Source organism: Diospyros lotus, chromosome 1 (assembly GCF_014633365.1).
Source record: "Diospyros lotus cultivar Yz01 chromosome 1, ASM1463336v1, whole genome shotgun sequence".
Classification (NCBI taxonomy): Eukaryota; Viridiplantae; Streptophyta; class Magnoliopsida; order Ericales; family Ebenaceae; genus Diospyros; species Diospyros lotus.
In genome coordinates this window covers 41,235,658-41,260,057 of record NC_068338.1, presented here as the reverse complement: position 1 = coordinate 41,260,057, position 24,400 = coordinate 41,235,658, and the positions used below count along the sequence as shown (strand labels likewise).

The window sequence follows — 24,400 nt, the reverse complement described above, 5'->3', positions numbered from 1 at the left end:
AAAATAAGGGATTTTGGAATTATTTCGGTGTAGAAAGTGATCAGGTACGTGGGTAAAAATTAGTAGAAGTATTACGTGTTTAAATTATAAATTTTTCGCGATTAAAATTAATTAATTTGAGTCCCGATTGTGCTATTTGCTAGGGAATGATTTAATTTGCCTCGGGAGCTCGAGTGAGGTCAGAATCAGCTGATTTCAGGCAAGTTCCTAATGCTTTCCTCGTATTCTTTAATTCCCGTGAGAAACCCTGTGATTTCTCGTATTTTATACCCTCCCTTCGTCTGTTTCGACTCGTTTATTAATTATGGAATTTGGAGTCGTTTGATTTAAATTTAATTTATTAAGCTGGCTTTATTAGCGTGATTTAATTTAAAATAAATATGAGACTCGTTGAGATATTAATTGTGGTGCGCTTACGAGGGATTTTAGACGGTTAAATTATTTATATTACACGGTAGATTTATTTAATTAAGCTGCGATTTTATTTATTGCCAACGAACGTTTTACTTCGCAGCGGGAGTGCAAGAAAGAGAAGAAACGGCCGTGTAAAGGCAAGCTCTTAACCCTCACTTCCTGATCTTTAATTCCCGTGGAAGACCCCGTGATTTTCTATATTTTATCACCTCCCTTACTTTAATTCGGCACCTTGCCTTATTGGTTGAACTATTATTCATTTGTTTTAATTTAAATTAAATCCGAGACTTCTATAATTTTATTCGTTGTGAGCCTACGGGGGTTTGTACCACCCCCATTCCTTTCGGGAATGATGCTGAACCGGTTTGGGGACTAGGTTCCTAGACGTGAGGGTTTATTTACGATTTTATTGGATTTACTTACAATTTTTCTCAGATTTATTTATGGTTCGGTTAGAGCTATTGAGCAGTGGGGCAGGGGTCGGTTGTTGGTGACGTTGGGGTAGACTATGGTACGGCCTTGATGTGGACCGTCGGGTGGATACCCCTAGTCACTGGCCGTTGACCGGTGCCGGGCACTGCTGACTAGCTCTGCCGGTATGTGATTTACTGCATGATTAGATACATTGTATTACTGTTCATGATTTGATATGCGCATGGGTACGGGATGCATATTGGGATATCCATTTATTGAGAATGCTTGGACACGGACATTCTAGTTTGGTTAGGTTGCATCCAGCGCGAGCATATGCATGGCGTGTGGTTTACTATGTGGGCGGAGCATGGCCTGATGCCTGGATGTATGGGCGCCTTGTATCACGTTGATGCTCACTACGCCATTGCATTTCTATGTGCATTGCATGGATACTGGTAGTATTTAGTTCTCGGACGGGAGTACCGTTCCGAGGGAGCCTATGGCTCGGTTGTCGGGAGTACCGACGGATACAGGTGACGGGAGTACCGGCCTGGGACAGCGCGCGCAGGTTTGTGGAGACATTTGTTGCCTTTCAGGGCAGCGGCAGGTTGGTATGGGACTTGGGTGCCAAGTGTCTTATGTGGGCCCCAAGGACCGGTATGTGCCTTTATTTTGTTATGCTATTGAGCTGTTGTGTTGTAGCGTCTCATGGCTTGTGTGTACCTGGGGGTTTATTCTGGGGTGAGATTTCTGGTTTTGTGTAGCCTTCAGCCTTTTCTTCTTTATGCTTGCTGAGTCTCTCGACTCACTTTGCTTTCCATCATTCCAGGTAGTGCCAGCGTAGGTCCGAGCAAGGGAGTCAGCTTTTGCGGCAGAGTCGGTGTGGTGTACAGGCAGTCTCGTCAATCCCTATCCACTCTGATGTCTAAGTAGAATTTACTCTATTATTTCGTACTGTGCCGGGTGTTTTCTCGAGTCTTGTGTATGTCGGCACAGGAGTTTGTGTTTATTTATTTATCTTGTGACCGCTGTGTTAGCGGGGTACCCATAGTGCATGCATGTCTTGACCTTTGCTTCCGCTGTTCTTATTTTTTGTGTATGCATGCCAGGGTGGTCTTTGTCTGGTGTCTCATTCTTTTCTCCTTCCGTAGGCGCTCCCGTTCGGGTAGTCCGGGCGGCTGGGATATCCGGGTGGGGGTGCTTACATGGCATCTGAGGTACCATTTTCATAACTGTCAAAATGGCACTCCGAATTAAAAATGAACCACTCCAATGGGGGTGGGATATGGGGTTGTAAAATGATAACAACCCTCTTGGGGTGTCATTTTTACAACATTTGGAGAGAGAAAAAGGAAGAAATGCAAACTCCAACCATCATTTCTAATTGGTCTATTTCAACTTTTATTATAAAATATTGATTATTTGAATTTAAAATTTAATAAAAAATATTAAAATATTAATGATAACTCTCTATTTTGACACTTGCCATTGGAGCAGATTTATTTTTTAGAAGTGCTATAATACTATTCAAAATTATAAATAGGTAATTTAGCACTCCAAAATGACACTCTCTATTGGAGATGCTCTTACTAGTAAAACAACTCGATGTTGCTATCATTAAGTGAATGGAGTAGTCCACGCACAAGCAGATCAAAATGCCGAAGGAAACTCATAATTCAGATTCCAAATCTTCTGTATCCCTTTGTCATCTCTTCATCTTCATACATCAATATTACTTATAAACTTATGTATCAGTATCCTACACCTACTACACGTCTAAGGATGAAAATTGCCGGCCGATAAAAAAACTTTTCAGATGGGATTGTTGAAACAGACATTTCAAGCCACCTTCGAGTCGTCCCCTTACTATGAACCACTAGTTTCATTTTCATATTCATAACATATCTTACCGATCATCTCCATGCTTCACAGTCAGCGGACGCAGAGTAGAGCTAGTAGATAATCGAGATCCTCTTCTCTTCTCTTGCATGCTCGATCACAGATTGTATTTGAAAGAATGGACTGTAATATTGGCAACCTTTCTTGTTACCTCATCCTTTCCTTTTCGCTTCTTCTTGTAACTTCCATATCATCCTCAGCTGCAAATGATCGTCGAAGCTATATCATCCACATGGATGAGGGTGCTATGCCGGCTCCATTCTCCACGCCCCGGGGCTGGCACCAATCGGTTCTGTCATCGCTCTCATCGACAGAAGATGCTCCCCCGATCCATCTCTATTCTTATAGCCATGTGATGGATGGCTTCAGCGCGGTTCTTTCAGAGTCCCATCTAGAACAGCTCGAGAAAATGCCCGGCCATGTTGCCACTTATGCAGAGACATTCGGACATCTCCACACAACCCACAGCAGTGAGTTTCTTGGCTTGAAAAATCAGGCCGGGTTGTGGCCGGAGGCCAGATTTGGGGAGGGCGTGATTGTTGGTATCATTGACACCGGGATATGGCCTGAAAGTGAGAGTTTCAACGAGGAGGGGATGCCTCCCGTGCCAGCGCGATGGCGTGGTACCTGTGAAACCGGGACTGAGTTCAACTCTTCTCACTGTAACAGGAAACTTATTGGTGCCAGGTCTTTCAGCAAGGCTTTCAAGGAGGCCGGGCTGAACATATCAAAAACATACGACTATGATTCTCCGAGGGATTTCATGGGGCATGGGACACATACATCCTCTATAGCTGCCGGCAGCCCAGTGCAGTGTGCCAATTACTTCAGATATGCCAAGGGAAAGGCGATTGGCTTGGCTCCAAAAGCCCACCTAGCCATGTACAAAGTGTTCCACCATAATGAATCTGATGAAGCTGCAGCTGCAAGTGATACGCTGGCCGGGATAGATCAGGCTATAGATGATGGCGTAGATCTCATTTCTCTGTCATTAGGCTTCCCCGACAGTCCATTCTACAAAAACCCAATTGCACTTGGAGCTTTTGCTGCAATGGAGAAAGGGATCTTCGTGGCCTGTTCAGCCGGAAATAGTGGTCAGTTTAAGCTATTCAATGAAGCTCCTTGGATTACCACCGTTGGTGCTGGGACTCTTGACCGGAATTTCGCAGGTTTTGTAACCCTTGGCAATGGAGACTTCACAATCACTGGAAGGTCTCTTTACCCAGAAAACCAGTTAGTCTTCAAAGTCCCTTTATACTATGGACACGGAAACAGAAGCAAGGAGACCTGTAAATACGCTGCCTTAGACGCTGAAGATGTTGCGGGAAAGTACATCTTTTGCTACTTCACAAATAGAACATCAGTACTATATCAGCAACTGCGTGAACTTAACAGATCAGGAGCGGCTGGAGCTATCTTAAGCTCAGATTTTGGGCTGTTGATCCGTTCCGGAGACTTCAACTTACCATTTGTAATTGTGAACCATAAAGATGGAAAGCTGGTGAAGGATTACATAATCAACAATGACAATCCAATCGTGTCCATTTTGTTCCAGAAAACGCTACTGGGCACTAAGCCAGCTCCCCAGGTTACAGACTTCTCATCGAGGGGGCCAAGTCTAGTGGCTCCATGGGTACTGAAACCAGATATATTGGCTCCTGGTTATGACATCTTGGCCGCGTGGGTACCAAACAAGAAGGGGGCATTTATTCGTGACAATTACTTGCTCACAGATTATGTGCTTTTGTCAGGCACTTCCATGTCCTCTCCCCATATAGCGGCCGTAGCTGCACTGCTTAAATCAGTCCACGCTGACTGGAGCTCAGCTGCAATCCGATCAGCTATGATGACCACTGCTGATGTCCTTGACAACAAAGATGGTGTGATCACTGACATGGCCACTGGTGCTGCGGCTACCCCTCTAGATTTTGGGGCAGGGCATGTTAATCCCAACAAAGCCATGGACCCTGGCCTTGTGTATGACATTGAGATCCAGGACTATATTGATTTCCTCTGCGCTATGAAGTATACAACAAAGCAGATCAGGATAATCACAAGGAGGTCAGATTTCAACTGTGACAATGCCAATCTCGATCTTAATTATCCTTCCTTTGCCATCATCTTGAACATCACCAATGCTATTAGTACTTACACATTTAGGAGGGTGCTGACAAATGCAGCAGATTCAAATTCTGTTTATAGAGTTCAGGTGGTGGTTCCATCTGATATGAAAATTGCTGTGCAGCCGTCGGAGATCTATTTTCCTGGAAAATACAGCAAGGTTGAGTTTAACTTGACAGTTGAGATTGATCTGGGACATAGTTCAGAGAGCGATTATAATGGGACATATGGGTTTTTGAGCTGGTGTGAGGTCAATGGGACGCATGTAATAAGAAGTCCAATAGTCTCTTATGTTCTTTCTTAAGCAGTAGGAGTGCTTCAAATAAGTGTACTTCTAAGCGCATGCTCCAGCAACTTTCCGGTCTATTATACATGATACATGCAATTGAATCCCTCGTAAAAATATCAAGTAGGATATAATATTTTTAAATTTGCACAACCATCAACTCTTTCCGGGAGATAATATTTGAACAGAGCATAGCACAACATTACCCCCCGTAAGAATATAGTGGCGTGCTATATTCAAAATAGAACCAAGAGATAATCAAATGTCTCTATATCAACCAATTCCTGCCATTCATAGCAGCTGATGAGACAAAATGGTTTTGAATGCTAAAATCGAACTTCAGGTTGTATGTTACTGCTACTACACATGGTATTTAAGACCTGAGACATCTATTACATGGAAAGACCACTGTTGTTGGTTCAATATCGGAACTTTTCTTAATTAGAAACTAGGCAATTTGGATAAACAGCAGAATGTGTTTACTAAACAACCAGGAACATGCAAGATTACTTCAGATGATAATTAAACAAATTGATACAATTTTCTCAGTCTGGGATTATGACTTATTATGTAGTAAAGGAGCGGTCTAAGATGAAAAAAATAAAAAAATACTACTGCTAAATTCATGGAAACGGTGATTCTATCCTCCCCAGCAGCCTTCTCATAATGCAAGGCCAGCCTACAGACAGCAAAACAAATAATGAAGATACTGCTACCAGCTTCTATCTTGTTTATTAAATATATCTATGTATTCCTTTCTGTTTTTCTTTGAAATGTCTATTAAGTAGGAAACCAAGCACAGGTATCCACGATGCCAAAAACAAGGGGAAAAAAAAACTGATGAAATATATTTTGCAATGCGAAATCAATTCCGACAAAAACCAGGATACAATCAACTGAATTAGAGAAGAAGATAAAAGCTACAAACCAGAACTCTCCAAAATTGAAGTACAGAACAAAACCAGATGCCACGCCGACCAAAATTGATGTTCTCAATCAGCAGCAAGCAATTCCTCGTTGATCATGACCAGATTCCCGAGCTCTATGAACCAAAAACCTAATTAAGGAAATATACAACAAATATATACCAAAAAGAAAAAGGAACTGAACCATTTAATTTCAGTTCCGAACATAAGCAGGAGAATCCAATAATTCGAGATACCAAAAACCGAGAATAAGATTACTAGGTTACCACATTATACAGAATGAATAGAGGGAGAAAGAGAGCGTCAGGTCCTCGGTCGATGGCAGTGATATCAGTGAGAGAGAAGGGCTCGACACATAGCACAGCAGCTTTGAGCTCGCGGGAAGGCTGCGGCCGCCGGTTTGGTTCTTCGTGGATTCCATTAATATTGGCCTTTTAAGCTTTTGCCCACCAAACTCATTTTAGATTTATCTTGGGCCGTACTTCTAATAGCCCTTTGGTAGGACTTAGGATCACACCCAGACACGTTCAGCCACAGAAATTAATACTAATAAATTTTCCTAGGGAAGAAGATCATAGTTGAAATGCTGTGTGGCTGAACGGAATTGATTTCGCATTGCAAAATATATTTCATCAGTTTTTTTTTTTTTTTTCTTGTTTTTGGCATCGATTGCAAAATATATCTTAGAGAAGAAGATCATAGTTAAGATAAATTTTTAGAGATAATGGTGTCTTCAACCTAATAAGGATACTATCGATTTAGCATCTTAGTGCAGTGTGGCTGGCTGCAGTGAATAGGTAAATTGAAATGTGGCTAGCTAGCTCTGCTGACCCACCCTGACTGAAGTGTGCGAAGCGAGAGGCCTCAACCTGTTAGCTGTTCTATTTTCACACACACACACGTTCCCGAGCCTAAAAAAGAAAAAGAAAAAAATAAAATTGCACACAGCAATAGATTAATTGGAAAAGATCGAACAGTTCAAACCATGTGCAAACCTTAGCAACCCGAAGAAATCATTCACCTTTTTGTTCATCTATTTATCTAGTAAAAACCAGGTACGTGTGAAAAATTTTACAGACCGTGCACCAAAACAGCTGAAAGAACACATATGATGCGAATCATGTAACATGCAGAAAACATTTGATCAATAATTCTCCACTTATAATAGTCATAAACAACTATGAAGCTAGGATCCTTTCAATGGCAGCCACATAGAACTCCTTTGGCATGGTACCCACCACGCATTTGCGTCTCTCTCCATTCTTAAACAGCAAAACTACAGGCACGGCCTTGATGTCATAGTTCTCTGCAACTTCTTTATCATTGTCCGCATGGAGTACGAAGCACTTTAGTCTCCCAGCATACTCAACCGCAAGCTCGTCGATCACCCGATGAACCATCCTGCATGGCCCACACCAGCTCGCGTGGAATTCTACAAGGACCGGAGTATCACTGTTCAAAATCAGTTTGTCCCATGATTTCCCAGTAACAACGGCAGCTGCATGTTCCAAAAACAAGATTTCAGGTTTTTCTCATGTTTCATCATATCTAAACAAGCGTCCTACCTCAACAATATCATCTTGCATAACACAAAAACAAAAAATAGGATAGCTTGCACTAAATTCCTTGCTTCTTTTGCCTCTTTAATTTTGTTGTGATGGAATTTATTACAGTTTATTGGGTTCTAATCTTCCTCACTTCAACCACCACTGGTAGTTAGAGTTGTCCGGTGAAATTGGATAAAAAGTATAATAATTTGCAACACCAACCATTCATCACCTAAACTGATGTTCAACATTTACACAGATTAAAGACTTTTAGATCCAGAAACTCTAATCTCAGCACTGAAAGAAGACTACATGTTTCAAAGAGTTGCTGTCTGGACATTCTAATACTCACTCTTTCTTTAAATTTAGTTTTCTGGTTTTATCAACTACTACTGAACTCAACTTGACAAATGTTAATTAGTTAAGAAGGTATTAGCATGCATTTAAACCATCAGTTTGCCTCTCTTTGTAACATGATCGACTTGGGATAAGTTCGGTTCACAAATCAATTTAAGCAATGTCGCATACTTGGCAAATACAGCACATAATTTCTGATAAATAAAAACTAGAGATGATGGTATTAGTGAACTTGAAGAACCACTACCATACTTGAAGAAACTCAAATTTGATTCTCTGACTACATAAAATAATATACTTCAGAAAAAGAATGTTAAGTATTATTATGAAAAATCTATAATAAAAGAGAGCAAAAAAAAAAAACAAAAATGCTATTGAATCCGTAACAACTCCAAACGCTTAACATAGAGGATCTTACTAATTGACAAGTTTCTCTTTGCTAGTGCACATGAGCAGTTTCACTTCCGCCACATTGTTCAAGGCATGCCAGTAATTGGTGTCGGGATAGCGCATCCATAGCAATCTGAAGATTTAACCTCAAGACAATATTGTCAATAATAGACTTGGGACTTTTTTCTTTTATGGGGGGGTTGATAACTTACGAAGCCTTTTAATTTCTTGCCTCCATGCAATTCTTCAATGGAGCAACATCATCTCAAATTAGCAATTTTTAGTTTGGTGATATCAATATCTGGAGTTCTTACATGGTCTTATTAGTTATCAAAAAGTATGTATACACGTAAAGACATCAGACATTATGGTTTTAAGTAACCTCAATGCACTGTTGGGTGTGCAATCTCCGCTAAAGAACCCCCAAACTAAAATCCATCCTTCCAGACCACAATGCACGGATAGCTACAAATATTATTTCCCAAACTCTGCACTTCAAAGTCTCTATTTTTTAATCAAATTCACCAAATTGGCACCCAACCCTTCTGAAAATCCAGAATTACCTTACCTCTGGCTAAATGTAAAGATCTGATTTGATCCTTTTATAGATATTTTCAACCAAATAGCTATATCTAGCAATTATTGCACCACTATAGGTGGGCACAGTTTGGTCCAAACTGTTAAACTGAACCAAACCAGCTAATTTGGTTTGATTCTGTCTGGTTAAAATTTTTTGAATAACAGTTTGGTTTGTAAATTTTGGAAAATGTAATTTACGGGTTTGGTTTCAGCTTCTGTTAAAAAAACCGAAATCAAACAGTAAATCATATTATTAATAATATATAATATTTGTAATATTTATATCCCCATAAAAATATCTTGTAGCAAAAACTATTTTAATGATAAAGTTTTTACCCTTTTTTGTTTAAAAACTTGTATAGAATTTTTTTTTACAAATATATATACAAAAAAATAAATGTGTGATAAAACAGATTTTGAACAAAGAAACCAAATAATTTTTTTATTATAATTTCTTAAAAAAATTTATATAGAAGCTCATTTGCCTAAAATAAAACAACAGCAGTAATAAAAACCCACGCACACAATTGTTCAAACATTTATGAGTTATGAGTTGAACTGTTTTTATAAGACTTAAGTTTTATAAGTAGTAAGTACATTGTAATTGTTCGAATACTGTTGAAGCATGTCTGGATTTTTTCTTGTGTGATGAAATATTCAAAAATTTGAATCTGCATTTGTAATTTTTGTTATGACATTGGTTGTTACATGATTTTTTAATTATGTTTGAATATTTTTATGCTATCTTTTTTTTTTTAGTTTGCACTATAAGGTACAAAACTAGATAAAATTTGTACGCTGTTTAAACCGCACCAAATCAGAATTTCGAATATGTGTTTTGATTTGACTATTAAAAATGGTTTGATTTGGTTTGGAACGTATGCAAACTGTAATTAAAGTTTGGTTTTCAAATTCTTCCAAATCGGACCATGACACCACCCCTAAAAGCCATCAAAAACAGCACCGCTGTAACTCTAGATAGATATAATTTAATGGACCAGATACCACTCAGGATGCATCATCATGTCTAATACAACCATAAGGCATCTCACTAACACCCAAAGTTTGCAATACTCATATGGTACCTAAATGTGCAAAGCCATGGCTTTTTTCTCTTCCAAAACATTCCTTTCAAAAGCATTTCAAGTATATAATAGAGTCTGTAGTGTACCATGATTTTTTTTTCCATACCATGATACAATATAATCTATCAATAGGTATAATTTTTTGGTAGGATTTCTTCAATAACTATATCCTCATTCACAAAATTTCATCAGCTTTAACATGAGGATAAAGACTATGAATAGATCCCTGAAACAAACATAATACTATCTATTTTAAGATTACAGAATATTAACACAAGAATGTGATGCTATAATCATCAATTGAGGTTAGTGGCTTTTGGCTTTGTTCACTTCGGCATCTACAAATTCACAACCGTACCATTCTTTCAAGTGGGGCTTCAAGCAAATCAATTATCATAAAGAACAAGGTAAAAATTCTTTCGAGGTCAAGATACTTCATTCTGGCACCTACTTCCATTGTTTCCCCAACCAATAATTTAGGACTTACATTTTATCCAGGAAGGTTGATTTCCAATTTGAAAGTTCTGCTAAAATGGAACTGAATATGTCCTATAATTCACAACTTAAAACCTCATAAGACAACCAGCAACATCAACACTTGTGCAGTACTTCCGAATGAAATAATGTAGATAATACATTACTACCCAGGAAATAAATTGAGACTGATGCTAATCTCAGAAAATGACAACACAGAGATCAAGAAAAATGGTATTCCAAATCACACAAAAGTCCACAAAAGCGTTTCAGCTGTGAAAATCCAGACTAAACATGTTTCCAGGAGCATTCTACTTAACATAAAACTAGCTCAATTAAACAAAATCCTAGTTAGACTAGGAAAGTTAAAAAGTTTCAATTTTCGAACAGCCAGCCCCCGCAAAAATTAGCAAGGCCACTGTACAGGCGGATCTGAATAGAAACGTGATCCAGTAAAGACTGCATTGATATCAGAAGCAATCAACAATATAACTTAAACATCTTCAACTTGTTTGAATCAATCTGAACGTGTCCTCCACTAAACCCTAGATTACCATATCGGATCAAGCATTTGCAATAAGTAAATCAAAGCATATTTTGCAAATATCGACGACCAAACATCACCAGAGTATTGTAAGGATTCAACAAAAACGAAAAGACAATGAAAAAAGAAAAGTACCTTTGGTTTCACGGATGCAGAAGATTCTTAGACTGGAACGGGAGTTTGGAGCGATAATTGCTCTGTCGCGCTGGAAAGAGAGTCGGTGAAAGCAGGGAGGGAGGGAAGAGAGGCTAGGGTTCGGGGAAGCGGAGAAGGAAAGACGAGAAACGACAGAAGAAGCCATTGAATCATTACCAAACGCCCAATTCCACAAACTGGACAGCGATCACTGCCTCTGTGGGAAACCGTAATGGTCTGATGCAATGAACTTTCTTCAGAGACGCCTATTTTTCGCGAGAATCAAAAGATGGAGAGAGAGAGAGAGAGAGAGAGGACGATGGAACAGCGACGTGTGTGAATGGGTACGTACGTATCGTTGAATGATCTGTGTTTGGTGGGCAACGGAAAATATCACTTCATTTCACAAACGTGCTTCCTTCCTAACACATTCAACTCAAGTCTTACCTGGCTGGCTCGATGGGATGGGATGGGATGAACGTTCTTTTGTTTTCTTCGGATGACCGCGCGCGGTATTTCGTATTCATACCCTTACTTACGCGAGGGAGATAATTTGCAGACGTGAAGCTTTTGTCTCATTAAGGAAGTGTTTAAATTCGTGTCCTATCAAATTAACATTAATAGAGTATTCATCTTTGTTAATTTACCTATGCTTTAGAAGTGCTAAAAACGATTATGTACATTTATTTTGTGTTAGTTATGAATTTTCCTTAGTGATTCATTGGTATCTTTTCTTGTTTATTTAAAAGAATCTAAGTAACACTTCTTATTTGTTTAAATTACGAATAGCCTCATAATATTTGACTTGACTTATGAGTATATACCTATGTATTTGTTACAACTTACAAATATATGTGTAAATTCTGTTGGTCACAAATATATGAGAGGCCGTTAATGATAATATCTTATGGGCAAGCCTTGGGTATTATAGTAATTTGAAAAATGCAACACAAATACTAAAAGCATTAATAATCTTGTACGAAAAATAATATTTGCACACGCCCAGTGGGACTCGAACCCACAATCGCCTGATTAGAAGTCAGACGCCTTATCCATTAGGCCATGGGCGCCTTGCTGCCTTGAGTCTCAACAAATTAATATAGTACATTTAACACCAACACCTTAAACTATAACCCAAGCTCCCCAATACTCTCTACCCGTGTACTACAACTTGGATGGTTAATATTGTAGTTTGTATAGCATGAATAAACATATATAGCCCTTAAATTAAAACAACTGCTAAATGCCTAGCCAAAATTTAACAAAAAGAAAAAAACTTTGAGAATCTTTAGTAAATATTTAAAGCTTGATGAATCAATTAAAAAAAATCTGCAAATTATAAATAAAAATTTCGAGAATTCTTCTTGAAAACTCATAAACTTGAGAAAGAAAAAAAACTACCAGATATTTAACTAAAACTTGACCCACTGAATAAAAGTGAAAACAATGTCATCCCTTCTTCAATAGTATAGCCCTTTCCAAAGTAGGCATTATTTACAAAGCAGCAAACACAAAACGGTGAAAGGTTCAGAGCTGCAAAGAGATCAGAGCATTTACACGCATAAGAACCCACAACGAACCTCTTAATACAGCCATTTTGATCGTTAAGAAACAACTGTTTGAATGCCAATGATGTTACACCACTACATTCTAAATACACCAAACTTGGTCGTTTCCGGGTTGCGGTTCATGGAAGCAGATAAGCACAGGCCTATGATTTTTCTTGTATCGGCTGGATCAATTATGCCGTCGTCCCAGAGTCTGGCTGTGGAGTAGTAAGCACTACCTTCTCTATCATATGCATCGACAACTCTTGCCTTGAAGTCCTCCTCCTCCTCCTCCGTCCACTGCAGAGCCCGATCACAGTGGCTGAAGTTCAGTCACGTACCCAAGAGACAATAGAAAACACAAAACAGAAAACGAAATTAAGTCGTAGTGGGTAGATCGTTACCTGGATTCCTTGTTTCTTCTTGTTGCCCCTTTCTATTTGAGCCAGCACACCAGCAGCCTGGACTTGGCCACAGTAAACAAGTAAATTGGTGTGTTCATGCTTGGTTTAAAGGGATAATGCTTAACAAATTATGTAAGGATCTATATCTGTTTGGCACCAGCTTTTATAAGCTGCTTTTTTTCTTCTTTGCTTAGAAGAAGCTAAATAAATTTGGTTGCTAGCTTTTTTGGCTAGGAAAACATTCTTTTTGGAATGAAAGAACAGAAGAAACTCAAAAAGTAAGAGGAGTAAGAAATTATGCTTTTACAGGTTTTGATTTTTACCATACTGAAAAAGATATCATTTTACTATTTCACAATTTTATGCAACTCTTTTTGTTAGAGATAACATTTACCTTATTCTATGGATATTTCGTATCATATTTTACATCATTTTACCACCACAGATGATGCAAACAGACCCCATCCTTTCTAAGGAGAAAAGAATAGGAAACCACCTTGATTGTGAAAATTGACAAATCAGGTGGAATTAAAGACTTGCAATATTTTGATAAACAATAGCACATAAACAAGAATGGATTTGCAAACAAATAGTAATGCAAACGGTACACGACCTGAGCACCGCCCATTACTGATATTCTGGCATTTGGCCAGAAGAACAGAAAATTGGGGCTATATGCACGCCCACACATAGCATAGTTTCCAGCTCCAAAGCTCCCACCGATAATAACAGTAACTTTAGGGACCTGTGAAAACAGTGATTGGAAGAGAATTTTAGAGAGAGAGAGAGAGAGGAGAAGAAATAAGCACTCGCATTTCATGATCTTTTGTGGCAAAAGTCTGCAGAAAAACCTTACCTTTGCACACGCAACTGCCATCACCATTTTTGCTCCAGATTTTGCTATACCATTTGCCTCAGATTTTGAGCCAACCTACCATATCAGAAGTTTTCTAGTTCAATTTTTCAAGAATTAAAAAACAAAATCAAGGAAAGTTTTGGTAAAATGATATCTAGATGAAGGATGTCATCTATACAGGTTGTTCTAATAGAACTAATAGAATAATGGTGAAAAGTTAGCGTAATATCTTATATAATTATCCAAAAAATTATTCAAGATGGAATAAGAATCACTCTGTCCCCTCATAATTCCTTTTATTTGGGAAATATTCAAGTAACAAGGAGTATGAGAATTTCATCAACATCAATTTTATTAGCATTCCTTATTAGAAATTTAATGACACAACATCAAAATAAACCTTCATCCAAAGATTAAATACAATAAAACCTTACATAACATAATACATACCATAAACCCTGTGATATTCTGAAGGAAGATCAAAGGAATGTTACGTTGAGTACATAATTCAATAAAGTGGGCGCCTTTCAAAGCAGATTCATTAAATAGTATTCCATTGTTTCCAAGGATTCCAACAGGTTGCCCCAAAATTGTACCAAAGCCAGTTATGAGAGTCTGCACAAACATGACTGCGGTTAGCATATTGTTAAATATAAAAAGCAAAAACAATTAATAGTCTTTCAGAATACAAATGACCTCACAGTGCCATACAGTTTCTTGAATTCATCAAATTCACTCCCATCAACGATGCGAGCAATAACTGATCGTATGTCAAAAGACTGCTTCAGGTCCGTTGGTGCAATAGCACGAAGTTCCTTTACATCATATAGAGGTTCTTTATAATCAGAAATAAAATTATGCAATCCATCTCTCATCCCTTGATTTCCTGCCCTGTGCAAATTCTTGATGATGTTCCTCCCTATCGCAAGTCCATGCAGTTCATCTACAAGATAGGCAAAGAATTGCTTGTTTCATTGATTATATGAATGGAAGTTTTTTTCATTTTCTTCTCTTTTTTTTTTTCCTTTTTTTTTTTTTTTGGGGGGGGGGGGGGGGAGGTGGGGGCGAGCAATTATTTTATTCAGGGCTTGAAAAACATTAGGGGTTATTTAGTCATGGAAAACAGCCCCTGTTTTCTAGAAAATTAATCCCAGAAAATGAAGATTTGGATAATGCAGTTCGGAGTTTTCCTAATTTGGAGATTTGTAAAATGCAGTTTTCCACAATTTTTCCCAAATCATCTCCACTTCCTTCTCTAACACAAGTTACATTTACATGAAAGAAAAACCTCTCTCTCTCTCTCTCTATTTTTTAACATATGTTACAATTTTCTAGATTGGAAATTAGTTTTCTACACTTCTAGCATTTGAAAGTGTTTCTCAAATTTTCTATGGAAAATGAAAACTAGAGACTTTATAGAAAATTAGAGGTAGAAAACTGGAAAACATTTTCCACAACTAAACAGCCCCTTGCTATCTCTTCCTTTTTCTTATTTTCTTTTCCTTTATATTTCTCCAATCAAGAAGAATGCAAACCCATCAAGTTATCTTCAGCATTTGTTCTTTCAAATGACCCATCTAATCAACAAAAGTTGCCAATTTTATATGATACAATGAGTTAAACTTTATTGTTTTTGTAGTACTCAGGAAACCTATATGAACTCCATGAATTGGACTTAACAATAAGATTGATTACAATAGTAAGAACAAAAACAAACAATAATGTAAGAACAAGAACAACAAATAACAATAGCAATAGCAAAAACCAGCAGCAGCAATAAGGTTGAAAGACCATTTGTTTTCCATGGCACTCTTATCAGAATGGCTTCTAGTGCTGAAAAAGGTTTCTAGCTCTATAATTACAACAGTGATGGAGTCTTGAAATTCAAATTTCAAACATTTTAAGGAAGCAGCAAAGCTTGTTGAAACTTAATGATTGCCAATGTTTAAGATATGACCATATTTAACGCAGAACATTTTTGGCCAATCCTTGATGAGATGGTTCAAACAACCAATAACATGCTAGGACATCATACAGAAATTCAAGGGGTTCATTAAATATCATTTTTTTTCCTTGTTCTGATGGATTGGTCTTAGCAAATATTACATACATAAATTAGTTCATTTTAAGTCGTTCAAATTCTTTTCCTTTCTTTTTATTTATGTAACATGCAGTGTGGTGTCAGTGTAAAATTGTAAATCTCCAAAAGGAGTACCTTGAGCAAAATGATCAGAAACACCTGACATCTTACAATGCACATTTGCACCACCCAAGTCCTCTGCAGAAACTTCCTCCCCAGTAGCAGCCTGTCAGGACTTGTTTTAGACATAGCCTATAGTTTTGAGATATATGTGCACACGTAGGCAACAGAAAAATGTATATGACAACACTTGAAATGCTCATGAATAGAACATATCATGCACAATAACAATTATTGCATCAAACATGAGCTAAGAATTTCATAGAACACCTAGAAATTATGAAAAGAATAATGGAACAGGCATGAGGCATTATGGGACAACAGAAGGAAAAGAACAAACCTTTACAAGTGGAGGTCCAGCTAGAAATATGGTACCGTTTCCTTTTACCATTACACTCTCATCAGCCATTGCAGGTATGTAAGCACCGCCTGCTGTGCAAGAACCCAATACCAGTGCAATTTGGGGAATACCTTCAGCAGACATAACAGCTTGATTGTAGAAAATTCGACCAAAATTTTCCTTGTCAGGAAATACATCAGCCTGCTTTGGAAGAAAAGCACCTCCACTATCAACAAGGTATATACATGGTAGTTTACATTGAGCTGCAATCTCCTGTGCCCTAAGATGCTTTTTTACAGTAATAGGATAATAAGTTCCTCCCTTCACAGTGGGATCATTTGCCACAAACATACAAAGTCTCCCATGCACTGGCCCAATTCCAGTCACGATCCCAGCAGAGGGCAAGGGTTCATCATATAGTTCATGCCCTGCAAGCTTAATCCACAAAACACTGAAAGCTATAAGTGGAATAATCAAAAGAATGCATCAAGCCCGATAAATGATAATGAGAAATTCGAGTAAAGAGATACAGAATTATGAATGTTTATCAGGTAAAGCTGTGCAAGCGATTTTGTGTTTGTGTAGACCACAAATACATAGGACTAGAAGCATTTGCTTGACTAAAGTACGAGTTCCAACAGTAAATGCTTTCCTACATTCCTCTTGTAAGACATGTATAATTGAATTTACCATCATCTTGGTGCCCATCATGCAATTTTGTGGACTAGATAATTTCCCAAGTATACCAAGAAAGAAAAAGGATTATAAAGAGAGACAGAAACTTTTCCCCTTCGTCCGTGTAAAACCAAATTAAGGAAATTTACTACTGTCTCGAAGACTCGTCTTCCTGTCACCTTTTCATTTTTTTCATTTTTATTCATTTATGTTCCACAAGTTCCAAACAGAAGGGTCAGAGAAGTGCATTGAAAATGAAGAAAAAACTGATAAATTTTGGTAAGAATTCAGGAATGAAAAGAGAAAAATTTTCGCATGTTTTATTTTTAGCTATTATTCTGAAAATAACAGCCAAAACAAAAGCAAAACGATTTTTCTTTGAATTTCTCTCCTCTCCCATAAAACCAAGAATCAAACATAAAAAAGAAGGAAAATAATCTCTCTCTTTCTTTCTCTTCCACGAGTTAGAAACAGAGACTTGAAAAAAAGGAGGGAGGGGGGGGGGCGCAGGAAAAACGTATAAAAGCAAATTAGAACCTGAGAAAACTCAACAAAAGAAGAACCAGGGTCAATCAAACGGTCAATTCTCTCTCTGGGAAGAAGCTTATTCCTAGCCTTGTTTCTCTTCACCGCATCCGCGCCTCCTCCGGCCATAACCTATCCAAACAAAGAAAACCTAATAAGTTAAGGAAAAACACGTTAAACTCCAAAATAGACACAAACAAATTAAAGCGGGGCAAATGAAGAATAAAGGGACCTTGCGGACGTGGGATTGCAGGTCGGATACGAGGCTCTCCATGACGGCGGAGTTACGAGCGAAAAATTCAGAGCTCCGGTCGACGACATCGGAGAGGACACCCAGGCAGAGAGGTCTCCTGGCCTGGAATAGAAGCGCGTTGATTGGGCTTTGGTTCCGTGTAATTGATTTGGAAACGGCTGCTTTGGCTGCAATTCTCGCTACCACTCTGTTCATTTTCTTGACCGCTCTGGTGCTTTCTTTGCTTGGATCACTGTCTTGCTGCTTTACCCTCTTCGCTTATCCATTTCCTCGCCATCAATCCGAAGGCATATCATTATGCAATTTTTTTTATTTAAAAAATTAAGGATAATAATATTTTTATAATTATATAATTTTTAATGACAACTTTTTCTAATATTTTATTTCTATTAAATTTATGTTACATTGTCCATTTTATAACAGAGAAGGCTTCTCATCAATTTGAGAGAATTGTTAATCCATAAGCAATTGATCGTTCTATTTCTTTGTAATAACAAAATAATACTTTGTAATATTTTATAAAATCGGTCTCTATTTGTTCAATCAAACATGACTTAATTCGTATATAGATATATATATATTTTTTAAAAATATTTTCTTATTATTTTTTCACAAACCAACAAATAAAGACAAGGACAAATAGTAAAAAAAAAACCAATTTTTTTTTACATTTTTACAAATTTATCCAAACATTTTAATTTGATCAATTATATCCTAATTGACTCAATTTGGTGCAATTTTGATATAGCATATAATCTGTCATAACAAAAAATATGAGTGTCAATTATGGAAAAATAAAAATAAAAATAAAAATAAAATAAAAAATTAAATGACTAATTAGAGTTAAATGAGTAGGGTTTAACTTTAGGGATTGGGTGAGAGAGCCTTAATTGAACCAAAGCAGCACTAGCAGCAGCCAGAGTCACCATTTTCTTCTGCTTTTTCGTCTTTTTCTCTGGGAGCAAGGTCAATCCCAATCAGCCCCCCCAAGAGAGAGCGGCCAGCTGATTCGATACGATCGCCATCTTTTTCTACTTCTTCATCTTCTTTTTGGGGAGCGAGATCAATCCCAATCGGGCACTCCAAGAGGAGCGATCAGCTGATTCGGTACAATTCGGTCCCAGGTTCCTTACTCTCTAACACCATCGACTCCCTCATCACTCGTGATCTCTTTGCCCTTGGCGGATCCCACCACCACCACCATCATTGTTACTTCTCAGCTGCAGACGAGACCACCTTGTCTTCCTCTGGTTCAATTAGGGTTCTGATTCCTTTAGTTCAATTTGGGTCACTCACCCAATCCCTAAATTTAATTAAAGTTAAACCCCACCCATTTAATGCCAGATAGTCATTTAATATATATTTTTTATGAATATATGTCAATCTCGCTGGTATATTTTTTTTTTTTATAACAGGTGACGACGTGACACGTCAACATAAATTGATTTCAAATGTTCAATAAAATTGTAGAGATACAATTGTTAAAATTGAAATATTTGAATAAATTTATAAAATATAAAAATATAAAAATATTTGGTTTTTTTTTTTTTTTTTTGTTATTTGCCCTTAAAATAACAATAATAAATTATAATCTCATTATTACATGAATCTACTATATAAATTCTAGATAACTGACTCTCTCGTAGATTTTTCTTTCTTACTTTGTAAAATAAATGATGTGCAAAATGAGCTTTGCTCAACTTCTGCACCTCTCATGAGATTGACTTCGTGAAAGTCTTACTTACGCAGACTATTGTGATTACTAATAGGTCATCAATGGCAACAATATCAACTTTTTCATTCTTAGATCTCAATGAAGTATGAAAATCAGCCATTCAAGTTTTATAAAGAATAACGACAGTTGAAGTAAAGAGTCCTTTATTCTTCATTGGAGCTCGACTCCAGCTGGGCTGCTATCTTCGGCATCTCTTTAAGTATATTTCAAACAAAACTAACTAAAAAGGTAACCGACCTTTATGCACCATCTTTCAACAAACTCAAACGGAGAGGCGGACAGAGCTCACAAAATTAAGAACTTTTATCTCAAGGTATTATTTTCATCCCCAATTCGAGATTCTACAGCACAACACTGTTTCCTTATGTACATACAGCTGCTTTATCAAATCCTAAGATAAGGTTTGCCACGGATGGCAAGCTGTTGAATCCTTTTTATCTCACAGCGGGCAAAGCATTCATACTGAATCTCCAATCCAAATGCTCGTAAACTACAACTCTGATCTACTACTTCAACTACATGCATCCGCGACTCACGTTCGTTCTCTCTCTACTACCAGGGGCCTGTCAGCGTTCTCCTCAAGCATTGCCTCTTGCTCCCCCAGGGCAGTATCATCGTCTCCACGATCTGCGCACAAACCAAAAAGGGTGCTTTCAACAGATAAATTCTATTGCCAATTCATGTTCTAAAAGAATTTTTGGCATTTCTGACATTATGATTTAATTTACGGGCATTTCTTCCCAATACATGAATATGAACAAAGCACATCATTCTATATTAAGAATTCTGTTGAAAAGTTCTATTTTTACATGGCATTATCCAACAGTTGCCACAAGTATATGTAGCAACAAATGAATGGAATAAGATTAGATAGAAGGGAAAGCCAAATGCAAAAGTCGCTAATTTTAATCCACACGAGAACAACTGCTCGGCAACAACTAGATATGTGCCTGAAGGAAAAACTCATGTTTCCATTAGTTTTCAACGAGTTCACCCCAACTCCACATACTTGAGGCTCAAAATTTCCAGATTGCAAAAGATACAGTCAGCTGTAAAGGAGTTGAAAGTTGTTTATTTCTTGGTAGACTGCGATTTTTCACCATAACCCATTTCTTAATAACTTGGGTATCCAACTAGTATTCGTTAATTGCAAAAAGTGGGCATCCATGGATACATGCGTTGAAGGTTCCAGCAAAGCTATATCTATTTTCCATCTCTTTTTCCTCCCTTGTTGGTCTCACATTTTATTGGATATAGCACACTGATTTTTCAGCTTAGAAGATCATATGGCAACCAAAGTGTAGCAGCGGACAGGTACCTGATTTTTCTGCCTCTCCATAATTTTTTCCTGCAGAAATGATAAAACAAATATTGGTCACAAACATGTTTTTGGAACTTAAATTTTAGACGCATAGAACTTTGGATGCAAATGCCTGTTCCAAAGGATCTTTTTGGAAGTAACGTTTTAAGAGCACATAAATTTGGATGCAATTACTAGTATACCTGTTTCTTTCGCAACTCTTGATTAATTTCTTTAAGTTTTGCAACTTCTGCTTCCAATTCTAAGGTATACGCCTGCCCAAAACAGAAGAGAAAATTAACATCAGTGGATATCAGCAAAGCTAGTTATGTACAAGGACTCCCCATCTAGAAACATTTTATGCTTGACAAACCCCTTCAGAATGATAATTTTTTTAAACATTTCCACACCATTTGATACGGAAAAAAGATTCAACTTACTGTTATCAGCATATATATTTGTCCCATTATGTTCTCGTTCTCTTGAATTGGATATAGTGATAGATATTTCTTTCTTAATTGCAGGGTGTATCCTAAAGTGCCGAGAGCACGAGATTCATCTCTAGGACTAAAAGTTAAAGGTTCAGGTAACAATACAATATCGATCAGCCAATTTGTACATGATCTTTCATTCCAACGTACTAATTTCTTCATGGATAACAATCTAAACATCATAACAAGAATTTGCTCATCAACCTATTTTTTTCCTACAACCATCTATAGGCATCATTGCAAACAGGAAAGAATAATTAATAGCTAAGGTTGGTTATTCAAGGCTTCTGTTTAAATCTAGAAGACTAAGAACGTGCTTGCATCTTAATAAGTTATCAGCTTATGAGTAATAAGAGTTTTTCAAATATATTTGCAAGAGCACCTAGAAGAAAATACTAACCATATCTACTAATGAGCCTTGTCATAAGGATATAAAAGTCATACTGGTGCATAAATTAACATGACCCAGGACTTTTTTTTTTTCTTTTTAGACCTTAACCCGAAAGAACTCCTTGACTAGCTTTAAGAATGACATGGAAAAAGTAGATGGTACAGAACAGCTATAAATTCACCTGCTTCCGGGCTCGTGATCTTGCAGCAGACTCCCTGTTTTTAATCATTCTCCTATGTCGTCTCTCCATTGCCTTCTCCAAAGTCCCACCACATTTCCTTCCACGTACTCCTTCACTAAACATGTAAGGCGAAGGTGACAACGAAGAGGTATCCACATTACTGTTTGCAATTGCATCTGAAGATAATTTACTGGCAGGAGATCCTGATGCAACCATTGTCGTCCCAGTAACTATACCTGTCATGCCAAGTGATCCATTCTGTATGACAGTACCTTGAATCGATGGATTGTTTACAGAAGGATTCGGCATCCTAATTCCTGGGCTAGCCAGCTGAGTATTGTTTACTAAAGGCATAGGAGTGCCAAAAGCCAAAGTGGTTTGCTTGGGGAAAAGTGGCTGATGCTGTTGCTGCTGCAATTGTTGTTGAGATGATCCTGTTCCACTTATATTGACCACTGACTTATTATTTTTCCTAATCTCATTAGCCAGGACTTCATTGTTTCTAGCCGATTGCTGAAAACCAATTGCCAGGCCACTGTTGTTATTGCTTGGTTGTGATAGCTCACCAAAAAAAGCACCATTATTTGCCCTCCCAATTGGTTGGGGATCTTCTTTTACCACACCTGCTCTCGCCAAGAATTCCTCCAATGTCATCTCTCCTAAAGTAGGCTGCCTCTGCTGAAAATGCACTCCACCATTGCCTGCCCCATCTCTTGCTCCGCTACTTTCTTTAAACAAGTCTCTCCAAACTTCATCCACTGTTTTCTGGCTAAGCGTGCGTGGCAAAGTTAGTGATCCCTGTCTTTGCAAATTCCCACCGGGCATACTGCCACCTCCACCACCACTAGAAACTCCCTTGGCTTGAGTCTCCTCAGCTGTCCAAATGTTCTTTAAGAGTTCATCCATGTTCATCGAACCAAAGTCCTTTCCAAATCCACCCAAGGTGTTCTGGAACTCATCAAAGGTCAAGGAGTACAGAGAAGGCTGTCGAAGCAACGGCATATTGCCTGCTGGCTTCATCCCACTGAATTCTGACTGTGGTGTGTCACCAAAGTTCTTGAAATTCACATGGGAACCCATCATTTAAGAACAAAATGAACTCCTATTTACCAAATTGGATCAAACTCCTGGGTTCCCTAATCCGTATGGCTTGCTACCTTCAAATTTAGGCCCATAATTTAACAAATCAAGAAGAGAGGGTCAGTAACTGACAAAAATGACAAGATATTGATATTCAAGGACCCACAAATGTGAGTCAGCATATATAGTCGTCAGTCTCCACTATGCCTCCTAATCAAAAACAAAACCACCAATAGTAAACGGGACAACAAATTCAAACAGGAAAGTTTCCTATGAGGTCAAAGCCAAATCCACCGGAAAAGAACAACTGAGAAAATGTCAAAAAACACTTTCACACGAAAACCCATCTAAAATCCCAGTTGCATAATCAATCAGGCGGTTCAAACAATTAACCATCACCATATAAATAGCACCCATTCAATCATGGATCAGATCGTAATTTTAGGCTTTAGCCACTCCTCTTTGCTTCACATCAGATCCAGGACCAGTAAACAAGCAAACGAAAAACAAGTATAGCAAACTTAACTTCAAAGAAAACCCAACAGAAAAAGAAAAAGACAAATAAAAAAGCACGCCCGTTTGAGCAGAAACAAACATATAATCAGTAGCTCACATCCATGTGCATCACTTCGCAAAAAACCCAACCCAGAATTTCAAATCATAAACGGCACAAAACCTCCAAGATCGTTTAAAAAAATAATCATATAATTCCCAGCCCTTTGGTCATGATTTTCACTCTTTTTCTTTCCTTCAACCCACGAAACACTTCAATCGAGGAAAACCCAACTCTGGATTTCAAATGATTAACAGCACGGGTCTACAGACATCTTACGATCCCAGCTCTTTGTTCATGATTTTCCTCTCACCCAAGCAGAGCCCAAACGAGTAAGAGTCCTTTGTTTCCAAAAAACTTGGAAACTCATTTTAATTATATCACAAAAAAAAAACCCACAAAAGAAGAAAAAAAATAAATGAGAGGGGAGTGGACTTTTTACCTTTTAACGTATTTTTTTTTCCTAATTTTCTTGTGTTGGAAAAAAAATGGAAAATGGAACCGTAGAGAGAGCAGCGTTGGTGTGCCGGTGGAGGAGGCGACAAGTGTATTGTGCCGCCTCGACACGGGTCGGTATTTAAGCCCTCTTGCTTTTGCCAATTACATCAATTAAATATTTCATCGGATATTATTTTAATTTCTGCCGCCAATGGGGCGGAGCAACGTGGGCCAATCAGAGTGGGCTGAGGTTCTTGATG

General features: G+C 37.9%; 4 protein-coding genes and 1 non-coding gene across 5 annotated transcripts; 1 reads left to right on the top strand and 4 right to left on the bottom strand.

Annotated features, from left to right (window-relative positions):
• Positions 1–2,658: 2,658 nt before the first annotated feature.
• LOC127792916 (subtilisin-like protease SBT3) lies at positions 2,659–5,295 on the top strand. The gene has a single exon (XM_052323577.1). The coding sequence runs from the start codon at positions 2,846–2,848 to the stop codon at positions 5,150–5,152; it is 2,307 nt and encodes a 768-aa protein (XP_052179537.1). The 5' UTR covers positions 2,659–2,845; the 3' UTR covers positions 5,153–5,295.
• Positions 5,296–7,056: 1,761 nt separating this feature from the next.
• LOC127792498 (thioredoxin M3, chloroplastic-like) lies at positions 7,057–11,651 on the bottom strand. Its single transcript, XM_052323003.1, has 2 exons — positions 11,172–11,651; positions 7,057–7,558 (listed from the first exon to the last, which is right to left on the bottom strand). Exons 1-2 carry the CDS (start codon positions 11,335–11,337, stop codon positions 7,239–7,241), a joined length of 486 nt encoding a protein of 161 aa, XP_052178963.1. The 5' UTR covers positions 11,338–11,651; the 3' UTR covers positions 7,057–7,238.
• A 517-nt stretch (positions 11,652–12,168) lies between these two features.
• On the bottom strand, positions 12,169–12,241 carry TRNAR-UCU (transfer RNA arginine (anticodon UCU)). Its single transcript has one exon. It is a non-coding gene; the product is annotated as a tRNA-Arg (tRNA).
• A 358-nt stretch (positions 12,242–12,599) lies between these two features.
• LOC127788576 (methylcrotonoyl-CoA carboxylase beta chain, mitochondrial) lies at positions 12,600–18,235 on the bottom strand. The gene is made up of 10 exons (XM_052317037.1): positions 17,951–18,235; positions 17,731–17,850; positions 16,519–16,953; positions 16,194–16,284; positions 14,680–14,921; positions 14,429–14,593; positions 13,979–14,053; positions 13,736–13,867; positions 13,123–13,179; positions 12,600–13,018 (listed from the first exon to the last, which is right to left on the bottom strand). The coding sequence occupies exons 1-10, from the start codon at positions 18,164–18,166 to the stop codon at positions 12,815–12,817; spliced, it is 1,737 nt and encodes a 578-aa protein (XP_052172997.1). The 5' UTR covers positions 18,167–18,235; the 3' UTR covers positions 12,600–12,814.
• A 1,756-nt stretch (positions 18,236–19,991) lies between these two features.
• LOC127788777 (bZIP transcription factor 46) lies at positions 19,992–24,306 on the bottom strand. The gene is made up of 5 exons (XM_052317391.1): positions 24,145–24,306; positions 22,070–23,226; positions 21,210–21,281; positions 21,025–21,054; positions 19,992–20,333 (listed from the first exon to the last, which is right to left on the bottom strand). The coding sequence occupies exons 2-5, from the start codon at positions 23,150–23,152 to the stop codon at positions 20,259–20,261; spliced, it is 1,260 nt and encodes a 419-aa protein (XP_052173351.1). The 5' UTR covers positions 23,153–23,226; positions 24,145–24,306; the 3' UTR covers positions 19,992–20,258.
• Between the last annotated feature and the right edge of the window lie 94 nt (positions 24,307–24,400).